Source organism: Nerophis ophidion, linkage group LG28 (genome assembly GCF_033978795.1).
Source record: "Nerophis ophidion isolate RoL-2023_Sa linkage group LG28, RoL_Noph_v1.0, whole genome shotgun sequence".
NCBI lineage: Eukaryota > Metazoa > Chordata > Actinopteri > Syngnathiformes > Syngnathidae > Nerophis > Nerophis ophidion.
Genome location: NC_084638.1, coordinates 34,039,125 through 34,053,482, shown reverse-complemented (window position 1 = coordinate 34,053,482; position 14,358 = coordinate 34,039,125). Strand labels below are relative to the sequence as shown.

The following is a 14,358-nucleotide window of genomic DNA, read 5'->3' as shown; positions in this document are numbered from 1 at the left end:
TGTATCCATTTTGTTATAAACTCAACTCGTCGTATTTGGAGAATACTAAGTTGCATCCCAAGAACACCATACCTACTGTGAAGCATGGGGGTGGAAACATCATGCTTTGGGGCTGTTTTTCTGCTAAGGGGACAGGACGATTGATTCGTGTTAAGGAAAGAATGAATGGGGCCATGTATCGTGAGATTTGGAGCCAAAACCTCCTTCCATCAGTGAGAGCTTTAAATGGTTGACCAAATACTTGTTTTCTACCGTAATTTACAAATAAATTATTTAAAATTCCTGCAATGTGAATTCCTGGATTTTTTTTTCACATTCCGTCTCTCACAGTTGAAGTGTACCTATGATGAAAATGACAGACCTCTGTCATCATTTGAAGTGGGAGAACTTGCTGACTAAATACTTTTTTGCCCCACTGTATGTATACATTTTACAGGACTCTCATCGTCTGCCTCAGAGACCCAAGTAGTTTTTAGTGTATTATGCAAATGAGCCATGTTAGTCATTGTAGGAGCCAGATCATGTGTGTATGTCACGTGGTGTTTGTGGATGTGTACACAAGGAACAGAAGCATGTGTCACGTGACATAGGTGGCCGTCACCATAAAGAAGGTTTTTTTTACCTGTACTCAAGAGGGAGAGAGGAAAGAGTAGAGCTCGGTAGCCATCATTTCTGCTCGGTTGGTAGAGTGGCCGTGCCAGCAACCTGAGGGTTCCAGGTTCGATCCCCGCTTCTGCCAACCTAGTCACTGCTGTTGTGTCCTCGGGCAAGACACTTTACCCACCTGCTCCCAGTGCCACCCACACTGGTTTCAAAATGTAACTTAGATATCGGGCTACACAATGTAAAGCGCTTCGAGTCACAAGAGAAAAGCGCTATATAAATATAATTAACTTCACATTAAATCAAATAATTTACTGTATTGTGAATTGTGATTGAAAAGTATGCCAAGAATAAACGTGTGGAATGTTTATTAAAAATATGTATCATGGAATAAAAACAGTATTTTCCAATAGATGTCCTTTACTTGACATTCTGTCTTGTCAGTCTCCCGCTACGTGTCTTGAAGCCTGCAACAAAAAGTAAGTTTACCACACTTACAGTATAATCTACAAAAGGTTTATGTGTATCAAAACACATGCAAACTTGTTAGCACACGCAAAGCTGATCTAAATATTTGTCGATTAATGAGCAAAATAAGGAGTGCAATCCATCCCATCCATCCATTTTCTACCGCTTATTCCCTCCATTTAACATATTTGTCTTAATGATGTATGCAGAATATATGTTGATTATCAGAATGCCCACAATACTGGGAGGAGAAAATGCAAATACAAATCACTCAACATGAACAGTGAGATTTATCAATGCTGAAAGTGTCCTGCAGGCAGTATCGTGCCTCTTAAAAAGTCTGAAATCTGCGTGCAAACTGGCATAGTTGCACACAGGGCTGTGAGAAAGGAGGCCATCACGCTGCAAAGACAACTGACATAGTTGCACACAGGGCTGTGAGAAAGGAGGCCATCACGCTGCAAAGACAACTGACATAGTTGCACACAGGGCTGTGAGAAAGGAGGCCATCACGCTGCAAAGACAACTGACATAGTTGCACACAGGGCTGTGAGAAAGGAGGCCATCACACTGCAAAGACAACTGACATAGTTGCACACAGGGCTGTGAGAAAGGAGGCCATCACGCTGCAAAGACAACTGACATAGTTGCACACAGGGCTGTGAGAAAGGAGGCCATCACGCTGCAAAGACAACTGACATAGTTGCACACAGGGCTGTGAGAAAGGAGGCCATCACGCTGCAAAGACAACTGACATAGTTGCACACAGGGCTGTGAGAAAGGAGGCCATCACGCTGCAAAGACAACTGGCATAGTTGCACACAGGGCTGTGAGAAAGGAGGCCATCACGCTGCAAAGACAACTGACATAGTTGCACACAGGGCTGTGAGAAAGGAGGCCATCACGCTGCAAAGACAACTGACATAGTTGCACACAGGGCTGTGAGAAAGGAGGCCATCACGCTGCAAAGACAACTGACATAGTTGCACACAGGGCTGTGAGAAAGGAGGCCATCACGCTGCAAAGACAACTGACATAGTTGCACACAGGGCTGTGAGAAAGGAGGCCATCACGCTGCAAAGACAACTGACATAGTTGCACACAGGGCTGTGAGAAAGGAGGCCATCACGCTGCAAAGACAACTGACATAGTTGCACACAGGGCTGTGAGAAAGGAGGCCATCACGCTGCAAAGACAACTGACATAGTTGCACACAGGGCTGTGAGAAAGGAGGCCATCACGCTGCAAAGACAACTGAACAGAGAAGCCTTTGTTCTACGTGTGCATGTCATATTTGGACTGTTAGAAATAAAAAGAAGAAGATATATATTCAGCAATATCATTTTATAGCTGCTGGACAACTTAAAGGGCCGATTAAACCAAAGTCTATTAATTTATGTTGTTTTTTAATGGTATTCCTTTTTTGATTTAGAAAATATGCACCGTATTTTTCGGACTATAAGTAGCAGTTTTTTTTTCATAGTTTGGCCGGGGGTGCGACTTATATTCAGGAGCGACTTATGTGTGAAATTATTAACACATTACCGTAAAATATCAATATTATTTATCTCATTGATGTAAGAGACTAGACGTATAAGATTTCATGGGATTTATGGATTAGGAGTGAGAGATAGTTTGTTAAAGGTATATCATGTTCTATATGTTCTAGTTATTTGAATGACTCTTACCATAATATGTTAGCTTAACATAGCAGTTGCTTATTTATGCCTCATATAACCTACACTTATTCAGCCTGTTCTTCACTATTCTTGATTTATTTTAAATTGCCTTTCAAATGTCTATTCTCGGTGTTGGCTTTTATAAAATAAATTTCCCCCCCAAAATGCGACTTATACTCCAGTGCGACTTGTATGTTTTTTTTCCTTCTTTATTATGCATTTTCGGCAGGTGCGACTTATACTCCGAAAAATATGGTATTGAACAAATATATAAACGCAACACTTTTGTTTTTGCTCCCATTTATCATGAATTGAACTTAAAGATCTGAAACTTTTACTATACAGAAAATATATATTCCTCTCAAAAATTACTTACTGGGTGACATGTCCGGTGAGTATGCTGGTCATGCAAGAACTGGGATGTTTTTAGCTTCCAGATCCTTGCAACATGAGTTAGTAAATGTTATTTATAAAGGTGATGGCCTCGGGTGATTAGTACAACAATGGGGCTCAGGGTCTCGTGACGGTATCTCTGCGCATGGAAAATGCCATCAATAAAATGCACGTGGTTTCGCTGTCAATAATAACATACCAAAACCTCTGTATTGTGCCAGACGCCATTGAGTGTGAGCATTTGCCCACTCAAGTTGGTTAAGAAGACAAACTGCAGTTAGGTCGAGACCCCGATGAGGACCACGAGCATGCAGATGAGCTTTCTTGAGACAGATTGATTGATTGATACTTTTATTAGTAGATTGCACAGTTCAGTACATATTCCGTACAATTGACCACTAATTGGTAACACCCCCATATGTTTTTCAACTTGTTTAAGTCGGGGTCCACGTTAATCAATTCATGGTAGTTTCTTACAGTTTGTGCAGAAATGCTATGGTTAAGCAAACCAATTGTTGTAGCAGCTGTCCGGGTGGCAGGTCTCAGCCAATCAATATGGTCTGCGGCTGTGAGGCCAGTTGGATGTATTGCCAAATTCTCTGAAACACCTTTGGAGGCGGCTTATACTAAACGGCCTGGGCTACGGGGTGTGAAGTTGGAGAAGATGCAGGTGGAGGCCCCCTTGGTGTCCTGGGTTGTAGATTACCTGACTGACAGACCACAGTATATGCGACTGCAGGACTGTGTGTCTGACAGGCTGGTCAGCAACACCGGGGCCCCGGAGGCTACAGTACTCTTCCCCCTTCCTCCACACCATTTACACCACCCATTTCCACTATCAGTCAGAGTCCTGCCACCTTCAGAAGTTTTCTGATGACTCTGCGATAGTGGGGTGTATTGAGGAAGGTGATGACGAGGAATACAGGACACTGGTGGAGGACTTTGTCACATGGTGTGGAAAGAACCACCTCCAGCTCAATGTTACGGAGACCAAGGAGCTGGTTGTGGACCTGGGAAGGAGGAGGAGTACTCTGGCGACCCCTCTTTCCATCAAGGGGGTGGATGTGGACATGGTAGAGGATTATAAATACCTCGGAGTACACATGGACAACAAGCTGAATGGGTCAAAACACGCTGAGGCCCTCTACAAGAAGGGACAGAGCCGAATCTATATTTCCTTTGGAGGCTAGGATCCTTCAACGTCTGTACAAAGATGTTGAAGATGTTCTACGAGTCGCTAGTGGCAGGCGCCCTCTTGTACGCCGTGGCCTGCTGGGGCAGCGGGCTGAGAGTGAGGGACACATACAGACTGGACAAGTTGGTAGAGAAGGCCAGTAACAAGATGGGAGTGGAGCTGGACTCTCTGGCGGTGGTGTCAGAGAGAAGTCTAGCAAAACTCCTAGCCATTATGGACAACACCTCCCACCCACTACACTCGGACCTTGCAGAGAGAATGAGCACCTTCAGTGGAAGGCTCAGACTCCCAAAATGCAACACGGAACGACACAGGAGGTCCTTCACACCGACAGCCATCAGACTGTATAATGCATATGTTCCTTGACTGCACTTAAATGTAGAATATATTTATATTATTCATATATATTATATTATTTATTATTATCATTGTTTATTGTGAGCGAACTGTGGTGCTGAATTTCCCCCAGGGATCAATAAAGTACTTTCTATTCTATTCTATTCTTATGGCGGAGAAATAAACATTTAATTGACGGGCAACAGCTCTGGTGGACATTGCTGCAGTCAGCATGCCTACTGCACGCTCCCTCAAAACGTGCGACATCTGAAGCATTGTGTTGTGTGATAAAACTGCACATTTCACAGTGGCCTTTTATTTTGGACAGCTCAAGGCACACCTGTCAGGTGGGATGGATTATCTTGGCAAAGAAAAAATGCTCACTAACAAATGTATACAGATTTGTGAACAATATTTGAGAGGAACAGGTATTTTGTGTTTATAGTCAAAGTTTTCGATCTTTGAGTTCATTTAAATTGGGAACAAGAACAAAAGCGTTGCGTTTTTTTTTTTGTATTTAGTATAACTCCTAAAAAAAATGTCTTGCAATATGCAGTTTGATCATTCCTGCTGCAAATAGTATACATACTGTGATTCTATATTGCAGAAAAGGTGTTAGATGATCGATATGTGCTATAATCTAATATAAGCCCCCCTCCAGTGTGGAGAGCATAATAACATGAATGTAGAGGGAAAGAAGTGTTTCCAAGGGCACATAATGCTTCTAGTACACAAAAATAGGGTGATCTGTGCCACTTTTGCTGCTATCAATTGCACAAAGTAGATCACATACAACACGTCCACCAACAGTACATGCAATTTTATAGTTTGCGCACACAGATAAGTGTGTGGGAATTGGATCCTCAAAGATCAGGCTCTTAATATTTTCAGAAAATGGGAGTATTATTAGAATCAGACCGGCAGCTGGCTCTGTATTGTTCTTTTTCCTCCTGCCTGACGTGGATTTCGGTTCTTGCTGAGGTGTGTTTGCTGATCTTCTTCTGGGTGTGGCTTCTTCTTGAGGTCCATTTTCTTCTTCCTTTGCTGCTTTTGTGGGCTTTTTGGCTGCTTTTTTCTTCACTGTGCTGTCAGAGTTGTGTTTCCTGGACACCTGAAGTACAGCCACAATGGGGTTAGATTTCTATGTGCTGGTGGTGATTACCTACTGAATATACCTTTTTCTTGCGGGGGTAATCATGGTCTGCATCTGTATCTTTTCTCTTTTTGGCCTTTGGAGACTTTGATTCTGGTGTGTGAGAAAAGATAAAGACACACTAAGCTTTCTCTTATGTGTAATGGTATCTCAACTATTTTTTCTGGCGTTTACCTTTAGGAGCCATAGGACCTGGATCGCCCTGAAATGACACCATTTTCTATTAGTCAATACGTGCTACAAATATAGTTGTTACGTATGAAAATGTGTTTGCATACTTTGAACCACATAGTCCTGCCACTGTGGTCGCGTACAGACTTCATTCCATCCACATAGTAACACTGCAACCAGGCCTCAAAACCTGAGTAGTCTTTCTTCTCTGGATCGTAACCTTTCCCACCTCCATAAACAAAAAGTCTAAATAAGAGGAGCACCTTTGTGTCGTTGTCTTCCCCCCACCCCGATCAACCTTGAAACATGGATTCTTACCTAAGTTCACCACCTCCAGCGGTACTGTGTGGCAAAGTCTGAGCAGGTCTGTATTCTCCTCTTCCATTTTGTCCTTTTTGGCTCCCTTAACATTTTTGGGCAAAATAAACTGTTAATAATCGAGGTAAAATACTTGTTTGTACTTATTTGACCTTTTTGCTATGGATCTCCTTTTTTACAGCTTTCTTGTCTTCACACGCATCCTCTGACTCGAGGCCTTCCAGCACAGTCCGGGCAGGCACAAAGGGTGGAATGTTCAACCTGGAAGACACACATGGGCATCTTTTCAAAAACAGAAGGTATTTTGTGTGGAAACAGTGCTACACTTTTATAGTAAACACATTTCCAAGTGAAATTAGGAATTGCTTGTTTATTCATCCAAGATGATTAGAATCTGGGGAATACAAAAACATTCTTCACTCTCCTTTTCAGATCACGGTGACCTGAGTATGTATCTTCATTCAATGGTCATTTCTTTTACAGCAGGCTCTTTGGTGAAGTGTAATATTATTGCTAGGAGTCTTGCAAAAGTACTTCACACAGTGGGCACGGCTGTAACAAAATAACACTGCAATGTACTGTCAACATGTACAAAACCCCAAACCAGTGAAGTAGCACGTTGTGTAAATGGTAAATAAAAACAGAATACAATGATTTGTAAATCCTTTTTAACTTATATTCAATTGAATAGAATGCAAAGACAAGATATTTGATGTTGGATCTGAGAAACTTTTTTTTTTGCAAATATTAGCTCATTTTGGAATTTGATGCCTGCAACATGCTTAAAAAAAGCTGACACGAGTGTCAAAAAAGACCGAAAAAGTTGAGGAATGCTCATCAAACACTTGTTTCCCATAGCAAAGCAAAATTGAAGATGAGATCTCATGTATGTCTTATATCTATCTCCTAGACATAAAAGAGCACTAATGGAGACCAAAGTAGTTTTCTCATTCTTCTCAAATGTATCTCCTGAGAAATAAGGCTCACAGTGAGCACTATGAGAGATCTCATAGTTGTCTAATAGTTATCTCTTTTCCCCATTTCAACTAAGACCAAAATGAGAGATGAATGAGCTGGTCTCCAATATGTCTCAATTATGACTCAGTGAGAGAAACACCTGGTTTTGTTTCTCACTACTCACTGTTTGAGTTCTCAGATGTCTCTTTTCTATTTCGGCAAAAAGACAATTGATGAGTATTGGTTTCAATATGTCTCAATGATGTCTCAGTGAGAGATATACTTGGTTTTGTCTCTCACTGCTCACTATTTGAGTTGTTAGATATACCCGTTTTCTAAAAAAATGCATTTTAATGGGCTCAATTTAGTTATACCTCAATCATATTCCAGTTGATCTCATGCCAACATTGGGAGAAAATAATGAATTCAGACAATATGGATATATGGTCTGTAATCTAAATGGTTTATTTAAATAAAGTTGGACTTAATTTGTTGATTTCTTATCCACACGTCATGTACAGTAACTCAGTGACTACAATTGTGAGATTTAAAACTGAACCCAAACAATACTGATATGATCACAAGACACTTTGTAAGAGCTTTTAACATTTGTGAACTTTCTAGAGCAGTGGTTCTCAAACTCTTTTAACAAAGTACCACTTCAGAAGATATTTGGCTCTCCAACCACCATCATAGGGACTAATATTAAAATGCAGTAGCATAGTAGGCCTATGTATTCATTAAAAAAGACAGTGGCTTTATTAAACAAGTAAATGTAATATATTTGCCACTGAAATATTACACACAATGCAAAAACATCATCAACAATGATACTCCATATACAGTACATATTTACAGAATCCACGGCAACATCACATCAGTGTGTATTTTCAGAGCATTTATAACATTGATTAAAGATTTGATTTGTGGCTTCTTAGGCCAGTTCAGTTCTTCATTATTTCAAACTTTTCAAGTGTGTTGGGGAAATGAACTGCAATCACTATGCCAGGCATAGATGTGAAGTCAAGGAAAACAACTTTACCCAATATGTCATCCAAGAATACTACTGTACTGCAGAGGTTTCCAATAGGGGAATAACATGACTGCATGTCTCATATGTTACACTATCTTGCAGCAAAGAAAAACCTGCATGTTTATATTCACCAACGAGGGCCCATTTGGCACATGAATGTGCTGTGGTAAACAAGAAATCAATCTGTACATACTTTAAAAAAAGGATGAGAACCTTTCTTCTGACACACTGGTCCCACAAAGCAGGCATTTTATTTGTTTACTTTCTATTGGCCCAAAACAATTCTTGGAGGATTTATGTAATATAGTAGGCGATGATGCAGAGTGGGATAAAAAAAAGTTTTGGAACTTCTGCACACTGTTTAAGCAGTCTGTTCAGACTATCGGGATAAAGCAACTTGAACATTTTGAGCATATGGCTTAGGGCCTTACCTGTGACTTTAGGACAGTTTACATAACCCATGCTGATCAGAAGGCACTCTGCCATGGTTTCTGATGCATTGTCATGTATTGGTTTGTCTGTTGTGTCCTTGAAATTGGACTCTTCTGCACACTCCTCACTCAAACCATCTTCAAATCCTTCATTAAACGTATGTCCGTCATTGTACATCCAATCCCCTATATCAGGGAGAGCTTCCTCAAATGATTGAAATGGATCATACTCAGCATCGACATGTCATTCAGTTGTTAGGCCATCAGGAGGATGTATGAGGGCTGATCTGGAAAATGGTTTTCCATTCTCTTCAATGGTCAGAAGTAGAAATATTTTCATGTGCTGAAATTAAAATAGAATACAAATCACTAAAGGTTTTTTGATAACATTTTGTCACAAGGCAAAACGTATAACATCTCAGCATATCGCTCACATTCTTACACTCCAAAGTTTGTCACATTTGAGCAGGATTTGCTTTGTGACAAAATTCACAGCAAAACATTATTCAGCCACAGAAGACGGTGGGTGTACCTGGCAGGTGGGGAGAGGCTTGATGTTCCAGAGTGGTACATCCTGCACGGTCACCTGAAGGTTGGATGTGTTCCATTTGAAGAGCAGTGTTTTGGGCTCCTTCAGGGGGCACCGCCTCATGCAGTGTTACCCTGCTGCTACCCCCTGACACAAAGAAGAGGAACCAAAAAACTCTAAAGATTCAAATCATTGAAAAAAAAAACAGACAAAAACATGCAAAACAAGAAGGAAGTTGACATAAATTGAACACATTATACAAATCCAGCTAATGGAATGCATTTCCTTTTTCCCCACATCTTGAGCGCATTGTAGTTCATGTTTACGTATCTTCTGTGTTTGTGGTAACACATCATCCACAGTGTTAAATGTAACTCATCACAATACAACACACACTATAAAAAGAAAGTTGTGGATGCTAATGCCAATCATTAGTAAATACACAACAGCAAACCAAACCTATGAGAAAGGATCTTGACGAGGGATGCAACATTATTGTAAATATAACCTTATTTTGATTTCAAAATTGTCACAATAATGCCGTGATGTGTGACGCTATCAAACGAGAACACCAGTCGCTGTGTTTTTTTCTGACAATATTAAGTGGGCTCATCTGAGAAGTAAACTGGTTCTCCCATGAAAACCCGCCGTGTGGGAAAACAAGGTTCAAACGGGACATTATAGAAGGGCGAAAAAGTGGAAGTGTGCAGGAGTGATGGGAACGTTTGTGCTTAGGTTAGCCGAGGAATTGTTGCTGTGAAATATTTCTGTGCCTATAACTGTCGTGTTAGTTGAACCTTAAACAAAGTCTGCATACTGCAAGGTAAAGCATGCCACGTTCATCCAGACCATTTCCAAATCGACCCAGAGCCCTTGCAGCTCACCAGAGGAAATGTGGACATGCACAAAATAAGACATTTGCTGACACTACACACCACAATGTCTACAATAAGTTAGGGAATAGGAGTAATATATTAGAATGAGTTATATGTTAGAACCGTTATTTGGAAAATATCGTTCATGTGAAACCAAGATGTCAGCAAGGGAAAATATGCATTTGTGAGGTATTTACATGATTAAAAGTCAAATTATTAGTTAACTCTTAAGAATCAGTATTCTACAAACTAATACAATTTGGACTGCAAAGGGCAGTTTCTTAGGAAGTTCAAAGTTTAAAAACACTCAACTAAACAGCAGTGATGTAACAATATCAAAATGTCATATCACCGTTACTGTGACCAAAATGATCACTGTTTGCATTATAATGGCAGTATTGTTGAATGTGCTAAAAAAGTCATCAAACCCACAATAATACCAAGTTGTATTGAAAAAAAAACATACCGGACACACAGTATAGTTTCTTGGCAAAAGAAACATTATTGTTCTACATTAGTTACACTGGATGTTTACTGTTTATGTCAGTTTAAAGACACTTATTTGAAAATGTTGGTTTTTGTGTGTTACTTGAAATTCTGCACCATTCCTTTGCACCTAAAATACCTGTTTTTAATGATAAATATGATTACAACATATGAAAATGATGTTTGTGTTCAATTACAGTAAGTGTGTTTATCCTAAACATTCCTCCCACGTCATTTAACACACTTTGACATTTTTGTAACAATATCTTACCCTGGCTTTAACACTATGACGATATCATACCGTGAAATGTTGATATTGTTACATCCTTAGTCATGACCTGATGTTACCTACCAGCTTTAACTTGGAGGTGAAAGCTTCCAAAAACATGAATTACACATGCTGAGATAACTCCTATTTGAAGTTTCATTCTTCATATGTGCTCATGTAATCAGGGTCAAAGAAAGCAATATTTTCATGTTTGTTCCTGACAAACTGTGGACAGCTTTTTATCTGTAAATCTCAATCAGAACTAATTGACTTCAAGAAAGAACAGGCATATACATATAACTTACTTGGACATTGCTGGTCATTCTCCACATTCACATAGGTGCATGCTGCAGGACGGGATGACTGCAGGAAGAAAAAGAAAGTATCACATATTATATCTGCTGCCAGTTTAATGCACCACCACTATACCAGTCTACTCAGCAACTTTACAGTCCTTCTTGATCTTTTATTTGATTCCACTTCTTTACCAGTTCTTCTTCATCCTTTTCCAGCTTTTCCTTTTGTCATTTCGACACTCCAATACTATATCAATCAATCAATCAATCAATGTTTATTTATATAGCCCCAAATCACAAATGTCTCAAAGGACTGTACAAATCATTACGACTACAACATCCTCGGAAGAACCCACAAAAGGGCAAGGAAAACTCACACCCAGTGGGCAGGGAGAATTCACATCCAGTGGGACGCTAGTGACAATGCTGACTATGAGAAACCTTGGAGAGGACCTCAGATGTGGGCAACCCCCCCCCCCCCTCTAGGGGACCGAAAGCAATGGATGTGGAGCGGGTCTAACATGATCCTGTGAAAGTTCAATCCATAGTGGCTCCAACACAGCCGCGAGAGTTCAGTTCAAGCGGATCCAAGACAGCAGCGAGAGTCCCGTCCACAGGAAACCATCTCAAGCGGAGGCGGAAACCATCTCAAGCGGAGGCGGATCAGCAGCGTAGAGATGTCCCCAACCAATACAGGCGAGCGGTCCATCCTGGGTCCCGACGAGCGGTCCATCCTGGGTCTCGACTCTGGACAGCCAGTACTTCATCCATGGTCATCGGACCGGACCCCCTCCACAAGGGAGGGGGGGACATAGGAGAAAGAAAAGAAGCGGCAGATCAACTGGTCTAAAAAGGAGGTCTATTTAAAGGCTAGAGTATACAGATGAGTTTTAAGGTGAGACTTAAATGCTTCTACTGAGGTGGCATCTCCAACTGTTACCGGAAGGGCATTCCAGAGTACTGGAGCCCGAAATGAAAAAGCTCTACAGCCCGCAGACTTTTTTTGGGCTTTGGGGATCACTAATAAGCCGGAGTCCTTTGAACGCAGATTTCTTGCCGGGACATATGGTACAATACAATCGGCAAGATAGGATGGAGCTAGACCGTGTAGTATTTTATACGTAAGTAGTAAAACCTTAAAGTCACATCTTAAGTGCACAGGAAGCCAGTGCAGGTGAGCCAGTATAGGTATATATGTATGTATATATGTATATAAAGGTATATACAGTATAGGTATATATGTATGTATATATGTATATAAAGGTATATACAGTATATATGTATGTATATATGTATATAAAGGTATATACAGTATAGGTATATATGTATGTATATATGTATATAAAGGTATATACAGTATATATGTATGTATATACGTATATAAAGGTATATACAGTATATATGTATGTATATATGTATATAAAGGTATATACAGTATATATGTATGTATATATGTATATAAAGGTATATACAGTATAGGTATATATGTATGTATATATGTATATAAAGGTATATACAGTATATATGTATGTATATATGTATATAAAGGTATATACAGTATAGGTATATATGTATGTATATATGTATATAAAGGTATATACAGTATATATGTATGTATATATGTATATAAAGGTATATACAGTATAGGTATATATGTATGTATATATGTATATAAAGGTATATACAGTATATATGTATGTATATACGTATATAAAGGTATATACAGTATATATGTATGTATATATGTATATAAAGGTATATACAGTATATATGTATGTATATATGTATATAAAGGTATATACAGTATATATGTATGTATATATGTATATAAAGGTATATACAGTATATATGTATGTATATATGTATATAAAGGTATATACAGTATATATGTATGTATATATGTATATAAAGGTATATACAGTATAGGCGTAATGTGATCAAACGTTCTTGTTCTTGTCAAAAGTCTAGCAGCCGCATTTTGTACCAACTGTAATCTTTTAATGCTAGACATGGGGAGACCCCAAAATAATAGGTTACAGTAATCGAGACGAGACGTAACAAACGCATGGATAATGATCTCGGCGTCTTTAGTGGACAAAATGGAGCGAATTTTAGCGATATTACGGAGATGAAAGAAGGCCGTTTTAGTAACGCTTTTAATGTGTGCCTCAAAGGAGAGAGTTGGGTGGAAGATAAATACAGACAAAGGTTGCTGGAATATAGGTGGAACTTCTTGTAAATGTAAAACTCTATATTATGTGTTCAGTAATGTATATTGTTCCACTTCAAATGTTCTCTGAACATTTATTTCTCTCATTGTTATTTCACTTCTTGTTATTATACTTACCTCGGTGGAGGTAACTATCACAACTTCTAGCAAGGTGCTTGCGGCATTTATAGCTCTATTTCCGTAACTGCGTGACGTTCCAGTAGTTTAAAACAAATAACTGGTGTGTGTTAAAGTCATATAAATACCAAAAGAGAAACAATAAATGGTATTACTTACTTTCAGTTGTTATTCCTTCGATGCTGAATATTATTTCTTCCCATCGAAATCATTACATCCGCCCACTTAATGCGCATGCGTGTTTTTCAGGAAAAGCCAATCTGATTGGACAGATTCATGGAGTGCCGTGCCAAATCTCGCGATCTCAGGATTTACATCAAGTTCATTTTCTCCTTATATGTCCATCTGAAAATAGCCCTTTTTGGCTAGGACATCATTTTCAAATGATTTGAAAATGTATGCTTTCTATCAGACGGCGGCGGACATGACGCGTTATTTGCCATCAGTTAACGTCAGAAGAAGAAGAAGCGGGGAAACAGTAGGTGGCGTAACATTTGAAGGTTGTCAGTGCGCCTACCTTCAACTAAAACAAGGAAGAAGAAGAAAGCCAACACTTAGTTGTTTTTTTTAAAGGTTTATTTATAAATGTCAACAATTACAAACAGTAAGACAAACAACAATATACAACATTATAAAACATTATGAAAACAGTACAAAACAGCGCCAGGGGGTTGTAAGTTCGAAATAATAAAAAAAAAGAATAAAAACATATATATATAAATAATAAACAAAATGCAAAGCCGTAGGCTTATTCAGATTCATCAAACAACTTAAATGTGGAACACAGCATCATCGGTTTCACAGCTTTTTTGTTGTTAGA

At 39.3% G+C, this 14,358-nt stretch overlaps 1 protein-coding gene across 4 annotated transcripts; it reads right to left on the bottom strand.

The window, feature by feature from the left end:
• Nucleotides 1–2,938: 2,938 nt before the first annotated feature.
• LOC133545283 (endonuclease 8-like 1) lies at nt 2,939–13,789 on the bottom strand. 4 transcript variants are annotated; one of them, XM_061890707.1, is made up of 10 exons: nt 13,698–13,789; nt 11,201–11,258; nt 9,270–9,413; nt 8,738–9,080; nt 6,469–6,577; nt 6,317–6,401; nt 6,106–6,227; nt 6,002–6,029; nt 5,850–5,920; nt 2,939–5,785 (listed from the first exon to the last, which is right to left on the bottom strand). In XM_061890707.1, the coding sequence occupies exons 6-10, from the start codon at nt 6,381–6,383 to the stop codon at nt 5,399–5,401; spliced, it is 675 nt and encodes a 224-aa protein (XP_061746691.1). In that variant the 5' UTR covers nt 6,384–6,401; nt 6,469–6,577; nt 8,738–9,080; nt 9,270–9,413; nt 11,201–11,258; nt 13,698–13,789; the 3' UTR covers nt 2,939–5,398. The 4 variants fall into 4 exon arrangements, with proteins under 4 accessions (XP_061746691.1, XP_061746692.1, XP_061746694.1 ...); XM_061890708.1 differs by having other exon boundaries at nt 6,317–6,577; nt 8,738–8,884; nt 8,968–9,080; XM_061890710.1 differs by having other exon boundaries at nt 8,968–9,080.
• Nucleotides 13,790–14,358: the final 569 nt, after the last annotated feature.

Excerpts from the sequence above, each read along its gene's own strand:
- LOC133545283 (XM_061890707.1), bottom strand. The coding sequence starts at position 6,383 with ATGGAAGAGGAGAATACAGACCTGCTCAGACTTTGCCACACAGTACCG. Across the intron at positions 5,921-6,001 it reads AGGTCCTATGGCTCCTAAAG|AATCAAAGTCTCCAAAGGCC; the intron begins GTAAACGCCAGA and ends CTCACACACCAG. Across the intron at positions 5,786-5,849 it reads ATTACCCCCGCAAGAAAAAG|GTGTCCAGGAAACACAACTC; the intron begins GTATATTCAGTA and ends GCTGTACTTCAG.